Below are 20,471 nucleotides of genomic sequence, written 5' to 3'. Positions count from 1 at the left end.
GCAGTTTTCGTTTTTACGTTTGTGTAATTTTCTCACTATAGCGTATAAATATTTTGTTGATTGTGCAGTTTTTCTATATTTTGTGTAAATTTCAATAACTTCGTGTATATTTTCTTCACTTTGTGTAAGTTTTTTACTTACTCGTGTAATTTTTGTTTAACATGTTTAAGGTCGTGCAGAAAATAATTTTGAAGCAATCGGCGTGCCATAGGTTACCTCATATCCAAGATATTCGGCTTTTAATTTACACCAATTTTCACTAGAAAAAAAATGCACATGTTATGAAACTGCATGGTGTATAGTTCTTCATGTCCATAGCAAATACTGTCACCAGACTAAGCGTCACTAGCAAACAGTGCACAAACCTGTGCTTGTAAGACCAAATAGCCTAGGTCTACACACGTGCGATGAGCTTCTCAGACCTTTCTGGCGAGCTCGGAAAAACACATTGTTTTGCCGAGAAGTTACGACTGCAGGTAATTACACACAAAATTAATCTTTTTTGTGTTTTTAAATTGATCGAGTTAATCGATAACCTAGCATCGCTTTAGATAACTCGAGACCCTCCAGTGCCGAGACCATCTATTTTGCTCCAATACAGGGTCGGATCCAGCAGTTTTTGAAAGGGGGGGGGGGGTTCTAGGTCACACCGCTGGCACTGAAATTCAAGCCCGTAGCAACGGTTTTCAAAGTGGGCAACCTCCAAAAAGAGTTAAAAATTAAATAAATAAAATAAAAATATCAAACTGTGCACCACACTGTAAAATCTTATTTGGGGGGGGGGGGGATTCGTCTAACTTTTCGGTACATTTTGATTTCTTTTAAATGTTTGATTTTTCCGCATTTTGAACCTTCCCGCAACAAAAAGTGCGGGTAGCTTCCAATGCAAATCAAAATTTATATATTAATATTATAACAAAAGATTAATTTTTTAAAGAAAAAGTGAGCCTCCTGCCCCACATACTACGGGGACATTTTGAACCTTTCTCTTCATTGATTAAAATATCTTCATAATTTTAGGAGATAAATATTCTCTTATGCATACTCCCTTTCGTGACTTTTTATTCATACTTCTTAAAGTTAGTTACTTTAGAAGATGTTCCAAAAATGGCATAGCCGTATTCGCCGGAATCTTCAGATGATATCAAAGTGAAATTTTTCATGTTACGTGTGGGTGGTCGAGTCCCGGGGCCGGGGTTATGAAAATACACGGAGGAAAGCAATAAGCAAAATTCTATCTAGAGAGCAAAAAGGGCAGAGATTGAAGTACTTATTTTATTGAAAATACTAGACGTAAAAATATCTATATTAATGAAAAAACATTCTCTCTCTCTTCCTCATTCTGCAAAAATAAAGGGGGTTCCAACACCCGGACCTCCCCTCCCTGGATCCGCCAATGGAGTTAAAATTCAACCTTTACGAAAACTGTACGCTTAAGACTCTTTTAATTCTGTTGTTAATTTTAAAGGCTAGATTACAATTGTGATAGATACCTAGATCAACAATTCATATTCGTATCATTTCAAGGTCATGATTTTTTTTTTATCATTACAGCCTAATTAAGTAGACTTAAATAACGATGAAAATTACAAGATACATGTTAAAAATAATTTAATTTAATTACACCATTGTAAAATCACAAAATCTAGAAATGTTCTTTGAATTTCGTTTAGAAACACATGCATATGGTCCACGTATTGCAGTCCTTTTTAAAGGACAGCAACTTTTTTTTTTTTTTTTTTTTTTTTTAATACAAATTGTTCCAAAGGAACCGCCTGCAGACACCATACTGACTTTTTAGCACGCTCTTCTAAGATCAAATGCCGCATATACGGTGTATTTTTTTTTTTTAATTTTTAATTATTATAAAAATAAAGAACATAAACACAAAGAAAAAAGTAGAAATTTGTTCCTCTAAAAAAGTATGGACACAATTTTTATTTTTTCTATAAAATGGCCACGTTTCAATTAACATTGTAGTTATTTAGCAGTTAAGACGTTTAAATGCATCATTTTTTGCTTAAGTAATATAATTCTATATCAAAAACATCATAAACAAGTTTTGAAAAGTAAAATATTAATTTTCATTTGGTGGTGCGTTAGCAATTTTGTCTAGTGTATTTATTCTTTAAGTATTTTTTCTGTGAATTCAACCATATTCTGTTGTTTCTCTCTGTCTCTCTCATACATATTGTACAAATCCATTAGATTTCCTCTGTATACAAGTAATTAAAATGTCATTCATTGTATGAATCGACATGCTAATTTAACATGTATGTTTATTTCAAATACATGTATCATTTTTTAAGCAGCTTAAAACCGTGTTTTGTGACTATCTAATAAGGGTCTGTTATCTTAATCATAATTAATAAGGAAACGGATTAGTATAAGTTTTTAAAACTTGTTTCCGAAACCTTTTTGATTTTCTGTACTACTTGCCTGTATTTTCTGCTTGTCGTTCTCAATAAAAATATTGTTTAAACTAACCGCAACATTTCTCTGTACATTACATACATACCTGATTTTATGACGAAAATGAAATAAACAACACCATTGAAAGTGATAAATGAGTTTATTATTTTTTTTATCAGTGCTTAAAAGAATCCCTCAAAAACTCCATGGTAAAATTTTTTTGTTCAAATTACGACCAAATTTTTTTTAAAAATCGGTCAAATTTCGCAAAAAAAAAAAAAAAAAAAAAAAAGACGTCTTTAGGATCATATTAATTAAACAGCTTTTTCAGCTTCATTCCAGATCTCTCTACCAAGTTTGGTCTCCTCCATTTCCGTCTCGAGATCATTTTCGCTTTTTGCCAAGAATTCTTCATGTAAGTCTGTGGCTCTTAGCTGACGTTGAAATCTTTTTATCTGTAATAAGAAAATTGACTGGTTGTATAAATAACTGTAGAAATTTTTTGTGAGATTAAAGGATCAACGACAGACATAAATTAAATTTAAGATATACACCGCCTCAGATAGAATTGGGAAGTGAAGTGCCTTAGATATTACACTTACGTTGAATATCGTATCTTCCCCGTCCTCCAGAATTCTAAGGTACTTTTTAGCTTCTTTTTCATTTCCTGAAGAAAAAAAAAGATCGGATTAGTATCGATGAAATAGCTGAATTCTGAAGAAGTTTGGAAGATATAAATACGCCTAAAGGGAGATAAATAAAAACCTACCAGACTCTATCAAATCAAAAAACAAAAACAAAAAAACAAAAAAAGGAATATTTTGTTTTAATGACCAATATAATAAATGAAACTTACCACCGATGACCAGATCCTGCAGATGTTGGGACCACATTCTGTTATGTGTTTTTATGCCTTTGTCTGTAATCATGTTTTTCTTCAATGCTTCCATGAATAAGTACGAGAATATTACAAATCTCTTCTGTTGCACTGGTAATAAAAAAAAAAGATAGATGTGCATGTTTTATGTACATTGTAAACGGTATTGTAATCTTATTAGTACTTTTTGCAAATCGAAAAATCTTTGGTATATATAAAAATTTCATTGTCTTACCAGCAATGTTTTTTCTTGTCGGAATACAAAAATTCGTGTTTGTCCGAAGTTTCTTTTCCAAAGAGAAAGATGACGATTTGTAGAATGTTTCGTCTCTAGAAAATAAATTAAAAGGAAATATAGAATGAACATTCCTGATTACCTTTTATAAATTTCTAAGCCACTGCATGTTGTAAAATAGTTCTTCGATGTGCTTTATTAATTTCCTTATAAAAAGAAATAACCAAAAGTTCCTGTTGAAGCTTACCACTGGAGTCATTGTTCGGGTCTTCGTTTTTGACAAATACTCTAACAGACTTGACTTTAGACACTGATCAATTGTTTTGTTTCCGAATCTCTCCATCGTTTCAAGATTATAGCTGTTGTACAGTCTCAGATTATCCCATATGTTCTCGACAACAGAACTGCTTTGTGACGTTAGTCTGTTATGATGTGTTTTTATTATGACGTCATAGTGACTCCCTCTAACCCGATGTTACTTAGCGCGTTATGAAAATTTGTTTGCACACACCGTTGCAGTTATGAGACTATATCTTTCAAAAAATAATGATTCAATACTTATATTTACATTTTTTAACCCCTTGCCTTGACTGCAAATGTGATTTATATTTCAAAATCCCTGTATTATCCTTCGGGTAAGTTATAATTAATGGAAGAGCCGTTGCAACAGGTTCTGTTCAATGTGAGCGTGAATATTGATTTTCGTTTATGACGTTACACTACCACGGCGTTCAACGTTTGTGACGTCAAAATAAAACGCATACTTTAACCTTTTGACCCCATGTCCGTGTTATGGTGTTTTAAATGTCGTAGCTTTCCTCACACTTTATAAGCAAAATACATTTGGAATGTAAATATTGGTCAATAAAAAAATCTTCACTTCATCGAGACTTATTTATACATGTATTTTTTGTTTAGAACAAGTATTCTATATAGATTATGTAAATTCTCTTAAAAAGATTTGACCGGTTAGGCACACCATCCTAACCACAGGTGGGATGATGGACATATGAAGATTCTTGCATATTATACATGCGCGGATCTAGAGATGGGTCGGGGGGTCCGGACCCCACTCCCCATCCCCGGAATTTGCAGAGTTATTAAATGTGTATGTTAAACCAACTAAAAGTGACCTTGGAACCCCCCTCCTAGAAAACGCGGACCCGTGTTAAACTGGTATGAAAAGTCATAGACTTGAACCTTTAGAAGCGAGTGACTATCCCACCCCCCACCCCACTTCCCAACGAAATTGGGTTTTTTTCACATTTGTGAAAGGAGTTTAGGGGTTTTTTCTGGGTTGGATTTTTTTTTTTGACTGGGGTGGAACAACACCCCCCCCCCCCCCCGGGAAAAAAATTACTGGATCCGCGCCTGATTATATGACTTTAGTTATAGTCTTACTTAAAAGGATTATAGTTTCTACAATTTTTATTGCCTGCCTAGCATTGTGGCCCTACAGTAGCCCCGGGAATCATGCTTTAAACAAATCTGATTCTACATAATATATGTATAATTATGCTAATAGATCTATTTATAATGACGTGACTTCAGTGTCCCTACTTTTCTTGTTAAGGACATGGATTGGAAGCCCAATTTTGGAGATCCATCAATGACAGTCACCTGGACCAAAAAGGACATGGAGGGGGTTCACAACAGACTCAATACCAGGGATACTACAAGTGGATCTGTTCCCTTTTATCTTCTTGTCCTTGTTTTCTGTGCTCAGAATCAATGGACCTTGACTTACAAGTACCCAGGTCCGGAACCCCCCCCCCCTCCTGGAATTAATTATATATTTGCAGAGTTATTATAAAAGTATATACTGAAGGAAAGAAAAAAAAGACTTTTGGATCCCCCAGTAGAAAGGCGTGGACCCCACGATAACCGCCATGAAATAGGTGTTTTTCCAGTTTGGGAAATGGATTTTACGTGGGTTTTTTTTTTGGGGGGGGGGATTATTTTTGACCGGGATGGACCCCCCACCACGAAAAATAATCCTGGATCTGCGCCTGCAGGGTAAAATCGTGGCCAAAGGCAACATACGAGGGCTGTTAAAAAAATTACGCTGTCAAATATAGTAAATGAAATTTAAAATTAAAATGAAATTTGTAAAACTATAATTTTAATTATTTTCTCATAAAATTAATGCTGTTTTTGTATTGCTGATGGTTATACACATATATGAATGTGTGTGTGGGGGGGGGGGGGGTTTACACGTCGGCACTATAAATAGCTTAAATTTTTAAATAAATCAATCACTATAAATCAATACTTTTTTTTTTTTAAAAAATACAGGCACTATAGGGCCAAAAAAGGAGGGCGAGAAATAGTTAGAGACAAAAGGTAAGCTGGAAAAAAATTAAAGAGCATATATTTTCAGGATAAAATCGGGATCGACATTCCGAAATTTATTTCCAAGATGTCAGACTCAGATCTTCGAAGTTGATTTTTTTTTTAAACCCTGATTATTTGTGAGAATTTAAGGATGACAGATATAAGGAGGAGATTGATTACTGGAATAGTTATTATATAGCGAAAAGTATATTCACGAAAAAATGGCTGTTAGACTCCGTATGACGTTACTGTTGATGGTAATGACTTTGACTATGGGAATTGTAATTTTCTACTTTGTATTTAACAACAGTTCTTCCAAATCTCAAGATCTACCTCATTCTTTTATACGATCTGCAGGACGAGAAAATGTCAATTTACAGAGCCTGGTTTCTAAACCCACTCCGCAAGATTCTAAATGTACCTATCATACGTGTGTCAACGTGTTTCATTGTGGATACAATGACAAAACGAGAATAAGTGTGTACGTTTATCCCCTCGTTCAGTACTTTGATGAAAACGGGGATCAGGTTTCCCCAATACTCTCCCGGGAGTTTTATGAAATCTTAGAGGCAATCTCCGAAAGTCCCTATCACACTGATAACCCAGAAACAGCATGTCTCTATGTTCCCACTCTCGATACACTAAACCAGAATAATATCAGGACAAAGGAACTGGGCAACCTTTATACACTGTTAAACTGGTATGTGTAACTGTTATGAATCCTCAATTTTCCTCAGTTATTTGTTGAATTAAACCAGTCTTTCGGCTGAATTTTGATTTTAGAAAAGAAGGAAAGCATACCTGAGCAAAAAAACCAAGTCTCAATACGGCTTTTATTTGGTCCCTGGTTGGAAAAGATATATATATTCAATCAGCATATACCGACAATGTTTATAGAATTGTAATAAATTGATAATGTGGTATTTATTTTAAATGCTTTAGGTGGAATGATGGAGCAAATCACCTGATTTTCAACATGTTGCCAGGTGAACTGCCAAGCTATCAAACAATACTGGAGGCCGACACAGGCAAGGCTATGATAGCTGGAGGAGGGTTTTCTACATGGAGCTATAGAAGAGGGTTTGATGTTTCCATCCCAGTCATTAACCCATTCTTACCAGATTTAAACTTAAAACCCAAATCAAATTTGTGAGTAAATAAAAAGTTCAACTAAAATGTATTCTAATAAAGGAACGTCATAACTGATTTAACAAAAAGTATAATTTTAACTTCTGAATCTGGTCAAGGGCCAAGATAGAAATGTGGCAGAATTGCTCCAATTGATAAAGAAAACATTTTGAATATAGGCTTCATGTATGTTAATAGGAGAAACGATTTAATAACTGTGTATGATTTTTTAAACATGAAAGACTTCATTCACTAGTTGTGCTTTTGATATTAATGTATTTATCAACTGTTTATTCATGGAAGGCCTATTGAAGATTAGAATCAAGATGTTGAAATTTCATTATCCATGTATTTTGTTAGAATCAAATACTATTTAATGATGAAAACACATTTAAGGTAAAGATCTAGTAAATGAGTTTAGACATGTCGTTTTGAAGCTAGATATTATGACGTCATAATTGATTTAGACTGAATTTTTCCCGTACTTTATGGCTGTAATAGAATTTTGTATAAAATGAAGCATTTCGATGGAATTCAATTTGAAATCGTGTCAAAAGTAACCCCGATACCTATATTCAATTTGATATCATTTTAAAGTAGAGGCCAGTAAGATACTGAAAACTGTTTTCTGAGAGACTGTGGGCAGTACTGATACATTTCTTTCTTCTGAGATGGAAAAAACTCCAAAATTTATACCTGACTTTCTTCATTTTTCATTGAAAATAATAGTTTAAAACATATTTTTTTGTTGAGTTTACCTAAATATTATGTCCTGATACACCTTATTTTACCAAGCTATATTTGTAAAGGATCATTAAAAGAACTTGCTTCTCAAATTTGAAAAATCTGTAGGCACCTTTCATTTTCTAGATCTTGACCTTAAGTTGGATTTAGATTTTTATTTTAAAACATTTTGCATTCATACTAATCCACTAAACATAAACACTAGTTCATATGCTTCAGGGAATCAAGAAAATGGCTGCTTATCTCTGCCCAGGTAGGGCTTCACAGTGAGTACAAAGAGGTCATGTCAGAGGTGGCAGCATCAGAAAAGAGGTTCCTCATCATGGACAGATGTGGAGATGACAAGAAGTGGGACTTTACCCGGCGGTGCCAGGGATCAGTGGAGTATAAATATCCCGATATACTCCAGGTAAATAGAGAGTGAATAATATGATGGGAAGGATTACTTTAGATAGAAGTAATATTTAGATCAATGGCCAATTCATCCTTATAAAGTCAAATTTGAAAAGTCTAATGCAATTATTTTTAAATTTTTTTTCTTTCATTTCCATGTGTAATTATTATGATAGAATGATCTTGATGTGTGTACCAGGTATTAATGTCTATGAGATATAGAATATAACTTTAATATAAGAATTGTGATCCTTTAGAATATTTATATTCGTATATAAACTTATTTACCTTTATTATAGGAGAGCAAGTTTTGCATGGTGTTGCGGAGTGCTAGACTTGGTCACACGGCCTTAAGTGATGCATTGATGACAGGCTGTATTCCTGTTATTGTGGCTGATGGATATGTTTTACCATTTTCAGAAGTTCTTGACTGGAAAAGGTTAAAATTATCTGCATTAAAATTTGATGATCTCAAATGGAAATGCATATATTGAATCAAGTAAAGTGTGGCTTAAAGAGGATTTATTAGTTATCCTTTTAAATATTTGATTGCTGTATCTGACATACAAGTAGATCTGCACAATTTAATGCAGTCTTCACAAATCTAGTGAAGATTGTTTTAACAATAAACATTTGAAAATTGGTAAATGGAGAGGAAAATTTCCATAAGATGCAGGTATAAGCATTTTATTTTAACCTGTTGAAGATAAACAGATAAAGCAAATATACCCATGTTAGAATATTAAAATACTGTAAAGGACAAAAGTTAATTTTAGTTATTACATGTACATTGTATTTGCAATTAACCAATAGGACAGTCAATTTTCATGTACTAATTACATTGTAGGGCAGCAGTGGTGATCAGAGAGGATGATTTGAAGGATGTTGTGGAAGTGTTAAAATCCTACAGCATGGAGAGAATATATCAGATGAGAAGGCAGGCTAAGTTCTTCTGGGACAACTACTTCCACTCGGTCAAAGCCATCACCATGACAACACTACAGATCATTAATGACAGGGTGTTTCCATATGTAGCTAAAAGATATGAAGAGTGGAATGAGATTTCAAACCCTGTAAGTACCTGTATTCTGTTTATATAGCAATTTGGAAACACTCCATGTGTAAATGACGAAGATTAGTTATATAAGTAAATACATCTTATTTTGAAGATGAACAAGAGGCCCACGGGCCTTATAGGTCACCTGAGTATTGTGTAACAACTTTCCAACAATTGAATTTGGTTCGTATTTTAAACCAGAGGCCATGTAATTCACAATTTTGAAAGAGGCACTATTGCTCATCATAACTATACGGTTAGCATGCTTACTTTGATTACTTAATACCCAGAGGCAGAGCAGAGGAACAAAAACAAGAGAAGTAGGAAGATCAGGATCAACAAAATAATTAGTCTAGTATTCACTATCAACTCAGAAATTGAGTTCTAATCTGTCCCCCACTTAACACTAATCACCATGCAGCCTATTAACAAACTATTAGTGCTTCTGTACTATTTATAAACCCATATTAAGACCTCTAGCATTGACCTCTCTTATGGTCTTTGAAGAACTTTTAATAAGATAAGTTATTTTTGTCTCATTTTTATTTATCTATTACTTACAGGTCTACCTGATTATTAAAACTAAGAAAGTACCTTTTTAATTATACGATAAACATTCTTGCATAATTATCTTATTCTATTAACCTTTCAAATACATTATTTACAGTGATTAATTATCAAAGGTGAATGGAAAAGGGGAATAACTTCTCTCAGTAGAATACAAATTAATAGAGCCCTGCCCAGGACCAGAATGCTTAGACAAATGGTTCAGATGTTTAAAAATCTGGTAGAAATACGCTTACTCATATCATTTAAACTTTTACTCAGTTAAAAATCTGGCAGAAATACGCTTACTCATATCATTTAAACTTTTACTCAGTTTGCTTCCGATATGCCAAGAAGCAGAGAAGAATTTCACAGGTACAATGCATTTTCACTACAGATTCAACAAAGCCTTACCCTAACACCAGAACCCAAGACCAAGGGTCAAGAAATTTACAAATTTGGAAGAGTTACCCTCATCATCATTACTATGGACTTCAAAGAATTAACACTTTTCCACTATATTATCAAAAGCCCCCCCCCCCCCCATTATGCCAGAACCCCTGACCCAAGGACCACAAGATTTAAAAATTCTGTTCGAAGCTCCCATTTTTATCATAGCTAAGCAATTTATTTATCAGGTCAACACTAAGGAGCTGACAGGATTAATTAATGATTAATTAATAGAATTAATGCTTTTTCACTATATAATCAATAGAGCCCCCCCCCCTCAAGAACCCCCAAAACTGAGGCGATATATTTAAAAATTTTGGAAGAGGCATCCTTGTCTATCATAATCATGCACTTAGTTTGTTAAAATAATCTCCAGTAGCAGAGAAGAAGAGGCCCACCTCCTCATCATAACTATGTACTTAGTTTATCACCTTAATGCCCAGGAGCAGAGGAGAAGATTTTCAAAGAATTAATGCATTTTCACTATATAGTCGATAGAGCCCCGCCCTAACACCAGAACCTCTGACCCTGGGGCCTTGAATTTCACAATTTTGGAAGAGGCACTCTTGCTCATCATAACTATGTACTTAGTAACTTTATTTCATACCCAGGAGCAGAGAAGAAGATTTTCAAAGAAATAACACACTTTCACTATATGATCTATATAGCCCCACCCTGGGGCCAGAACCCCTGACCCTTGGGCCATGAATTTCACAATTTTGGTAGAGGGCTCAATGCTTATTACAATGATGCCAACAGTTTGACTGCTTGATGTCCAGGAGTAAAGAAGAAGATTTTTAAAGATTGCATTATTTTTGGTGGTTTTAGCACCACCCCTCAGGCCCTAGGGGGGCAGGGACCATGAAATTCACAATTTTTGTTCCCCTTCACCCATAAATGCTGTATACCAAATTTGGATGTAATTGGTTCAGTGGTTCCAGAGAAGAAGCTAAAAATGTTCAAAAGTTTACGACCGACGAACGACGTACGACGACGGACGAAAACGGATAGCAATAGGTCACCTGAGTTTACTCAGGTGACCTAAAAAATGTTCCTGTGGTAAAGAATAGTCAGGAATCTTTTGGGGAATAACATGAGGCGTTCTTTTAAGATGCCAAAACAAACTCAGCAAATGATGGCATTAAAACCATAAGAAAACTGTTTTAGGAAACAGATTCTATCACCAAAAACCTTATTTATGCTTTTTTGCAAGGGTCCAGAAGAATTAAGTTCCATAAAAAGTGTGCACATTCCAGTGAATGTTTTTATGTTGCTTGTAGAAGGCTGTTTGGAATCCCATGTTCTTGCCTCTGATCCCACCCAGCTCCCAGGGATTTACAGCTGTTGTATTGACCTACAATCGTCCAGAGTCCCTGTTCCAGGTGATCAAGCAGCTGTCCTTAGTCCAGAGTATGTCCAAAATTGTGGTCATCTGGAATAATCAGGCCAAAGCTCCACCACCAAGTAAGTCTATCAGTTAATATTTTAGTAAGGGGGGATTGACAAATTGATTTTACAGTCCAAAAAATTTTATGAAAGGAAATTATAAGGCTTAACATCAGGTATCATTGCAAGCCACAGGTTTTTTGTCCATTCTATTTCCACAAATCTGTAGGTTTGTGGAAATAGAATGGACACAATACCCTCGGCTTGTGACAAAGAGTATTAGGTCAAGATTAAGGTCCCACAGGGAGGCCACAGGACAAATATAAGTCAACTTCATTACACATTTGTGATTTGGTTTGTGATTTGTTTTACAAATATACTTTACTTTTTCTGTGTTTCTTGTATGTTGATATTTTTTAATGTTGTGTACATGCATTGTAGTGTCAGCCTGGCCTTTGGTTTCTAAACCTCTGAAAATTATACAGACACAAAAGAATAAACTCAGCAACAGGTTGGTAAATTTATCACTCCAATGTTAACTAAAATTGGTATACAGGCATAACTGCTTATTACAAACAGGATTACAATGATTACCTAATTATAATTAATGAAGTCATATTTCATTAACAAGTGATATGTGATAAAAAAAAGTAGATATAAAAGTTTAAACAGGTGACTCTCGATGGCTCGAACTCCGATCTCTCGAAGTTCTCGATCTCTCGAAGTAAACCTCCGGTCCCGTTTTTTTCCTCTATATAACTAAGCAAATTTACTTCCGATCTCTCGAACTTCCAATCTCTGGAAGTTCTCTATCTCTCAAACCAAGACCTGGGTCCCGTTACACATATTTCATTGTTTTTTTACTCTCTATCTCTCGAAGTTTTGATTGCGCGTGTGTACACACCAATCAAGCGTAAAATTAATGCAGCTTGGACTTACTTGGATAATCGTGAACGCCTGGGGCTGGCATGGAGGTGCTAATTGGGTGTTTACATAGTGACATTATACCTGTGAGCATCTGAGTGTTGATAAAAATAATTAATTGATTATAAAGGAATTGCTTCACAACTTATTTTGACTTGACAGCGAGACGAAAATTTTTAGAAAATAATTTAAGAGGCGTGTCAATAATTTTCCATAGATTATAAAGTTTTATTTGTGTGTACGTAATCCCAGTATGACAAACATTGCGCAAATAATCCTATCTCCAGAATTAAATACCGATTTAATACGCGAAATCTGGTGAAGGACCCGATCAAGCCCGGGGGTAGCCACACCGACGATTGCTATTCAGATTTCGTGTAATCATGAAATGAAATCAAATAGATATTGAAACTTAAAGAGATCATTTTATTTATTCAAAATACGTTCATTTTTGTTGAAATCAAGTGAATTACTTGTAAAATACGAATGAAAACGTGCAATGACATTATCAACATAATACTTCCGGTATTTATAATAGTAGAACAATGATGATCGAAACTGAAAATTCCGGATTTTATTCACTTTCTATCTCTCGAACCCCTCGATCTTTCAAACTTTTCTTGCGGTCCCTTGAACTTCGAGAGATCGAGAGTCACCTGTATGTAAATATGAAAAAAAGAAGTGTACAGAATTTAGTACATTCAAAATAAAGCACAAACACAGGTCATAGACTATTTGAATCATGAGTCCCTTTAAAAGATTTTTTTAAAAATAAATGTTAAACATATATGTGTACAGTACATGTATATTATTAGCTCACCTGAGCCGAAGGCTCAAGTGAGCTTTTCTGATCAAAATTTGTCCGTTGTCTGTCGATGTTGTCGTCTTCGTTGTTCTCGTAAACTTTTCACATTTTCATCTTCTTCTCCAGAACTACTGGGCCAATTTCAATCAAACTTGGCACAAAGTATCCTTGGGTGAAGGGGATTCAAGTTTGTTCAAATGAAGGGCCACACCTTTCAAGGGGAGATAATAAAGAATTAGTGAAAAAATAATAGCATCTTTAAAAATCTTCTTCTCAAGAACCACTGGGCCAGGAAAGATGAAACTCATGTGGAAGTATCCTCAGGTAGTGTAGATTCAAATTTGTTCAAATCATGACCCCCGGGGGTAGGGCAGGGCCACAATGGAGGATCAAATTTTTACATAGAAATATATAGGAAAAATCTTTAAAAATCTTCTTCTCAAGAACAGCAAAACCATGATGAGTCATATTTATATGGAAGCATCCTCAGGTAGTGTAGATTCAAGTTTGTTCAAATCATAACCCCAGGGGGTAGGGCAGGGCCACAATGGAGGATCAAAGTTTTACATATAAATATATAGGAAAAATCTTTAAAAATCTTCTTCTCAAGAACAGCAAAACCATGATGAGTCATATTTATATGGAAGCATCCTCAGGTAGTGTAGATTCAAGTTTGTTCAAATCATGACCCCCAGGGGTAGGATTGGGCCACAATGGAGGATCAAAGTTTTACATAGAAATATATAGGAAAAATCTTTAAAAATCTTCTTCTCAAGAACAGCAAAGCCATGATGAGTCATATTTATATGGAAGCATCCTCAGGTAGTGTAGATTCAAGTTTGTTCAAATCATGACCCCAGGGGGTAGGGCAGGGCCACAATGGAGGATCAAAGTTTTACATAGAAATATATAGGAAAAATCTTTAAAAATCTTCTTCTCAAGAACAGCAAAGCCATGATGAGTCATATTCATATGGAAGCATCCTCAGGTAGTGTAGATTCAAGTTTGTTCAAATCATAACCCCAGGGGGTAGGGCAGGGCCACAATGGAGGATCAAAGTTTTACATAGAAATATATAGGAAAAATCTTTAAAAATCTTCTTCTCAAGAACAGCAAAGCCATGATGAGTCACATTTATATGGAAGCATCCTCAGGTAGTGTAGATTCAAGTTTGTTCAAATCATGACCCCCAGGGGGAAGGGTGGGGCCACAATGGAGGATCAAAGTTTCACATAGAAATATATAGGAAAAATGTTTAAAAATCTTCTTCTCAAGAACAGCAATGCCCTGATTGATCATATTTATGTGGAAGCATCCTCAGGTAGTGTAGATTCTATTTTGTTCAAATCATGACCCCCCGGGGTAGGGTGGGCCACAATGGAGGATCAAAGTCTATATAGAAATATATAGGAAAATATCTTCTTCTGAAGAACTGCAAAGCCATGATTAGTCATTTTGATATGGAAGCATCCTCAGGTTTTGTTAAAATGATGACCATGGGGATAGGGTCTGGCCACAATGGGGGATCAAAAATTTTACATAGGAAAACATATAGAAAAATATCTTCTTCTCAAGAACTGAAAATCATGTTTAGTCATTTTGATATGGAAGCATCCTCAGGTAGTGTAAATTCAATTTTGTACAAATGATGACCCCGGGGGTAGGGTGGGGCACAATGGGGAATCGAAAGTTTTACATAAGAACATATAGAAAAAAATATTTCTTCTCAAGAACAGAAAAGTTATGTGTAGTCCTATTGATATGAAAGCATCCTCATGTAGTGTAGATTCAAGTTTGTTCAAATGATGACCCATGGGATAGGGAGGAGCCACAATGGGGGATAAAATTTTTACAAAGGAATATATGGGAAATTTTTTTTTAAAATTTTCTCAAGAACAAAGCCATTTATTACATTGACATGGAAGCATCATCAGGAAGTTTAAAATTCAAGCCCCCCCCCCCTCCCCCCAGTAATCTTTTCAATACTGAACTGATTTGTGCTTTTGCCTAGCCAATGTGCTCAGGTGAGCGATGTGGCCCATGGGCCTCTTGTTGAGTTATATTTTGGCAGTTCATGTGCAAGTTAAGAAATGCACCAAAAATCCATAAATATATTCTGCTAAAACAACAAGTCTACAAGCAAGTTTGGTGTCGCAGAAAAGCTTTATCTCATGTTATGAAAAAGACAGAGATCGGGGATAAACATATGGGCCCCATGTTGACTTTGAATTTTTCTATTTTTGTAATTAGTTCAGATAAAGAGTTTAGTTTTTTTCAAATTATACCTGCAAATAATTTTGCAGTAAAATGGACAGATTAAGCCAGAAAACAACCAGGTCTGCTAGTCTGACTAGAGTTTTTAAATTATTATTGCATTTTTATGCCCCGCCATGAATATGGCCGGGGCATATAGTGTTTGTCATGTCCGTCTTCCGTCCTTCCGTCACACTTTGCATTTAGCTCTGTTCAAAGCTCAGTTTCAAAGAAACTATCCAAGATATTTTTATCAAACTTCATATGCTGATAGATATTGATGAGAGCTATGCAACTGCATCAACATTTTTGACCTTGACCTTTCCTTTGACCTTGACCTCACTTTTCTTAAATTAGTGTTTAGCTCAGTTTTAAAGATACCATTCAAGATAGTGTAATCAAACTTCATATGTTGATGCATACTGATGTAAGCTATTCAACTGCATCAACATTTTTTGACCTTGACCTTTCTTTTGACCTTGACCTCACTTCTTAAATTAGTGTTTAGCTCAGTTTTAAAGATACCATTCAAGATAGAGTAATCAAACTTCATATGCAGATACATACTGATGTAAGCTATTCAACTGCATCAACATTTTTTGACCTTGACCTTTCCTTTGACGTTGACCTCACTTCTTAAATTAGTGTTTAGCTCAGTTTTAAAGATACCATTCAAGATAAAGTAATCAAACTTCATATGCAGATACATACTGATGTAAGCTATTCAACTGCATCAACATTTTTTGACCTTGACCTTTCCTTTGACGTTGACCTCACATTTCTTAAATTAGTGTTTAGCTCAGTTTTAAAGAAACCATTCATAATATTTTTATCAAACTTCATATGCTAATACATACTGATGTAACCTTTTAAACTGCATCAACATTTTTTGACCTTGACCTTTCCTTTGACCTTGACCTCACTTTTCTTAAATTAGTGTCAAACTTCATATGCTGATACATACTGAATTGTAAGCTATTCAACTGCATCAATATTTTTTCACCTTGACCTTTCCTTTGACCTTGACCTCACTTTTCTCAATTTGTGTTAAAATGTTGCATTACTAACATACCCTCGGCGGGGCATTCATGTCCTATGGACATATTTCTAGTTCAAATAAACCTGAAAATAGCTTTTGATAAACATAAGTACTTCTGCATGCCCAAGTTTTGTGCTTATTGATTGACATTAAAACATTCTAACATACATACATATATATGTACATTTGTAACTTGCATGTTTTGAGTTTTGCTGAATTGTCTGTTTTCAATAAATGAAAAATCTTCTATATGCCATGGGCAGTATATACATATAGGAAATATGAATGATATGGTAGTAACTTTTGATATGGTGCTTTATGTTAAGGCATTCTTGTTAAACAGGCCCACCATATAGGCATCATGGGCATTAAGCTTTCGGCTTCATTTTGTCTTTCCATCACAGCATAGATAACATACAGAATGTTAATAAATTTATTGCAACTGTTGCATTTATTGCCAGCTTTAAATTATTATAGGTTTTCAAATGAATGTAAAAGTAAAGTTTTTTGGTTATAAATGCATTTTCGCTATGAAAAAAAGATAATATAGACTGAGTCTGGTTACAAGTAAATTATTTTTTAAAGTATCGTGTCTTTAAGTAAATGCTGCAACTTTTAGTGTTTTACTTTTAATATGTAACAGGTTTTTTCCCTACCATGAGATTCAGACAGAGTGTATACTGGCCATTGATGATGATATAAACATGCTGACACCTGATGAAGTGGAATTTGGTTATCAGGTAATGAGGTTCATATATTTACTTTTCTTAATTTTACAAAAGTTGATTTTTATCCTTTGATGTAAATTCTGAATTTTGCTGATACAACGTTTACTCCTTTTCTTCTATACTGGTATCAAAAACAGACACAAGTTTGTAAGTTGATATGCAGGAAGAAACTTATGTTAGTAACTCATATAAATCATTAGTCAAATATAAGCAGAAAAATTAATTTTATTTTCTTATGTAGGTTTGGCGTGAGTTTCCAGACAGGTTGGTAGGATTTCCATCTCGAGTTCATCTCTATGGAAATGAATCCAACAAGTATAAATACGAGTCCGAATGGAAGAATAATATCTCTATGGTGCTAACTGGAGCCGCATTTCACCACAAGGTTTGTTCGTGATATGAACACGTTTTGATAATCTTCAAGATATTTGATATTTACAGGTAAAACTTTGACATGAAGTAGATCCTTGGGTCACTTATCTGTATACAATATACCTAGTACTCGGTCAAATCACATGATTTAGAGGAATTTCCAGGGGTATATTTGACATTGGCATTAATCTTAGTATTGCTTTAAAACAGATATTATTGTAACACATGCTTTCAAGAAGACTCGATCGTCATATTATTCAATTAAGCCATTGAACATGTTCATGTATTTACATGGAACTCAAGCGGTAACACTTTACAATTAACAATGATTTGTAATTTACAATTTTTTAATGAAATAATACTGATATTTTCCAGTATTACAGTTATTTGTACACATACAACATGCCTGGTAAGATCAAACAGTGGGTAGATGATAATATGAACTGTGAGGATATTGCCATGAATTTCCTCATCTCCAATGTCACAGGAAAGGGACCCATCAAGGTGGCCCCGCGTAAGAAGTTCAAATGCCCTGAGTGTATTAACAGTGAAATGCTGTCCTCTGACACTTTACACATGGTGGAGAGATCTGAGTGTGTCAATAACTTTGTTAAAGCGTATCAATCGATGCCCCTAAAGGGGGTGGAGTTTAGGGTTGATCCCGTGCTATATAAAGACGATGTGCCCAATGTCGTTAAAATGTACACAGGGGTTGGGAGCTTGTGATTTTGTACAGTATTATATTTGTACAATCTATTTACATGTGTTTGTATTTCTTTTATGTGTACAATGAATTTCTTTTTTTGTCTTTTGTGAATGATTTGTAAAAAGACTGGCAAAGCCAGGTTGTTTTTTTATAAATATAGCATACATATAAATTGTGGTGCGAAAATGTCATCAAATGATGTCTTTGTTACATGTACTGTTGAATTTTTTCTAAGTGTTTTAGATATATGCATATTGTTTTATGTTGTTTTATTGAGCATGATTGTTTACTTATACAAAAAGTTTTGATTTTTATTTGTTTTTATGTTCAAAAATATGATTTTGGGAAAAAGTTCTTTGTAATCAATGAGCAATTTCAAAGGAATGAAAAGTGATGTTTGTCTTTTTGAAAGAATTTATACTGAAAAATATTAACGAATTGTTTTCTTGAGACATGGTATATGCATTACATGAAGGGACAATTATAAATACAGTCAAACCTCAATGGGACCAAGCAAACTTCAAGATATCTGATTATATGAGATATCCAGGGTAAAGTACTTTAAAAAATAAGAGGTTGGGACTTTCAAATCACTTCGACATATCCATGGTATTTGAGATATCAGTGTTCAAGATACTGAAGTTCAACTGTATCATTTTAATTACTTTTTTTAATTGAAAAAAAAGGATTTGTTTTAAACCTCTCATGTCTCTTATTAAGTAAAACTTCTTTTACTTATTAGTCAGTAAAGATAATAAACTTTTAGCAGCCTGTTGACAACACTAGATCAAATCATGATATACACATGTATGTAAATAATACAAAGTAATGTTTATATGGTGCTTACATTAAAATTATACTTTATTTATAAATATGGTGTGGATTATTCATATAAATTGTATAAATTATAAACATTATAATTTAGATCTGAAGATCATGAAATCATGCCAAATGCCTTATTTATAGACAGACTTACATGAATCAGTTTGCATTTTGAAACACATGCTGAATAAAGTAAACTAATGGTAGGCATTTTTATATTTAGTTGAACAGTGGTTGTGTGTTGAAAGGTTTTTTTTTCTATTAACTTAAATGATTTACTTTCATTTAGGAAATGTCCACTATAATTCTTCTTGGTCTTGTTTCATCAAGTTTGATTACTTATATGGTACATAATTATACTGCTGTACTTACAAATCAGGAATTGTTGCTTTAGCATTTATTGTTTATTTTACACATAAACTTCTATTTTGAAATACATTTTCATTGAATTCTTGAGTTGTTAATTATTAATTTTTAAAAACAGAGAGTTTAAGGACATTGGCAAGGTTCCTGGTTATCGTATAGAATTTTTCAAGAACTCTTGAGTAGTTTTAATTGTAATAAACAGGCTATATTGTGGATTGTTTAACCTACCAATCCAACCTTCTTTTTTAGATTTTGTCAAATCAGTGTTTTTACAATTCTCAATGCATTTCCTATGTAAAATGTTAATAAAAGGGACCTACTTAATTTTTCACCGTAATATTTTCCCAAAACCCACTTATTTCATACAGTTTTTGTATTATATACATTATTGTATCTTCATTTCCTATGACTTCTAGATATTTTGGCTGAAAATATATATAGAATCAAGACATGGATATACCGGCACTGATCATTATTTTTGAGTCGCTTCCCTTAACAGCTAAAAACTGATTGATTGTTTTTATCATGTAATTGACTGAATTGATTGAAACACATTGTCATGAAAATATTGGCATGGTTTTATTTTTATTTTTTATTTGTAGTTACTAAATGCTGCTTCCTTCAGATGATCTAAGAACTGTTCTCAGTCGGCCTACCTTTCAGCACATATATGTCACATCTTTGCCCTTCCCAGCATACTGAGCATAACTATGGTATCTGTTGGCTCTTTGTCCCTGAATACAATGTACAACAAAGCCATTACTACTTTTCTTTCTTGCTGTATGGATGATTCTACCCATTGAAGGAAGTACATGTGCTTTTGTTTACCTCTGTTACATACGCTTTGATTTAAACAATATTTATTCAGAATACTGAATAGATTGGGCAACCGGC

General features: G+C 34.1%; 1 protein-coding gene across 2 annotated transcripts; it reads left to right on the top strand.

The window, feature by feature from the left end:
• The first annotated feature begins 5,971 nt into the window (after nucleotides 1-5,971).
• On the top strand, nucleotides 5,972-20,155 carry LOC133201727 (exostosin-2-like). Of its 2 annotated transcripts, XM_061337517.1 has the most exons (11): nucleotides 5,972-6,558; nucleotides 6,801-7,007; nucleotides 7,950-8,139; nucleotides 8,423-8,562; nucleotides 8,971-9,196; nucleotides 11,457-11,640; nucleotides 12,004-12,073; nucleotides 15,595-15,627; nucleotides 17,227-17,323; nucleotides 17,553-17,696; nucleotides 18,059-20,155. In XM_061337517.1, the coding sequence occupies exons 1-11, from the start codon at nucleotides 6,080-6,082 to the stop codon at nucleotides 18,407-18,409; spliced, it is 2,121 nt and encodes a 706-aa protein (XP_061193501.1). In that variant the 5' UTR covers nucleotides 5,972-6,079; the 3' UTR covers nucleotides 18,410-20,155. The 2 variants fall into 2 exon arrangements, with proteins under 2 accessions (XP_061193501.1, XP_061193502.1); XM_061337518.1 differs by lacking the exon at nucleotides 15,595-15,627.
• The last annotated feature ends 316 nt before the right edge of the window (nucleotides 20,156-20,471 follow it).

Source organism: Saccostrea echinata, unplaced genomic scaffold (genome assembly GCF_033153115.1).
Source record: "Saccostrea echinata isolate AGI-Se365-2 ecotype Australia unplaced genomic scaffold, CSIRO_AGI_Sech_v1 ptg000045l, whole genome shotgun sequence".
NCBI classification, from domain to species: domain Eukaryota; kingdom Metazoa; phylum Mollusca; class Bivalvia; order Ostreida; family Ostreidae; genus Saccostrea; species Saccostrea echinata.
This window is presented reverse-complemented; position numbering and strand designations above follow the sequence as displayed.

Excerpts from the sequence above, each read along its gene's own strand:
- LOC133201727 (XM_061337517.1), top strand. The coding sequence starts at position 6,080 with ATGGCTGTTAGACTCCGTATGACGTTACTGTTGATGGTAATGACTTTG. Across the intron at positions 8,140-8,422 it reads AATATCCCGATATACTCCAG|GAGAGCAAGTTTTGCATGGT; the intron begins GTAAATAGAGAG and ends CCTTTATTATAG. Across the intron at positions 17,324-17,552 it reads AAGTGGAATTTGGTTATCAG|GTTTGGCGTGAGTTTCCAGA; the intron begins GTAATGAGGTTC and ends TTTCTTATGTAG.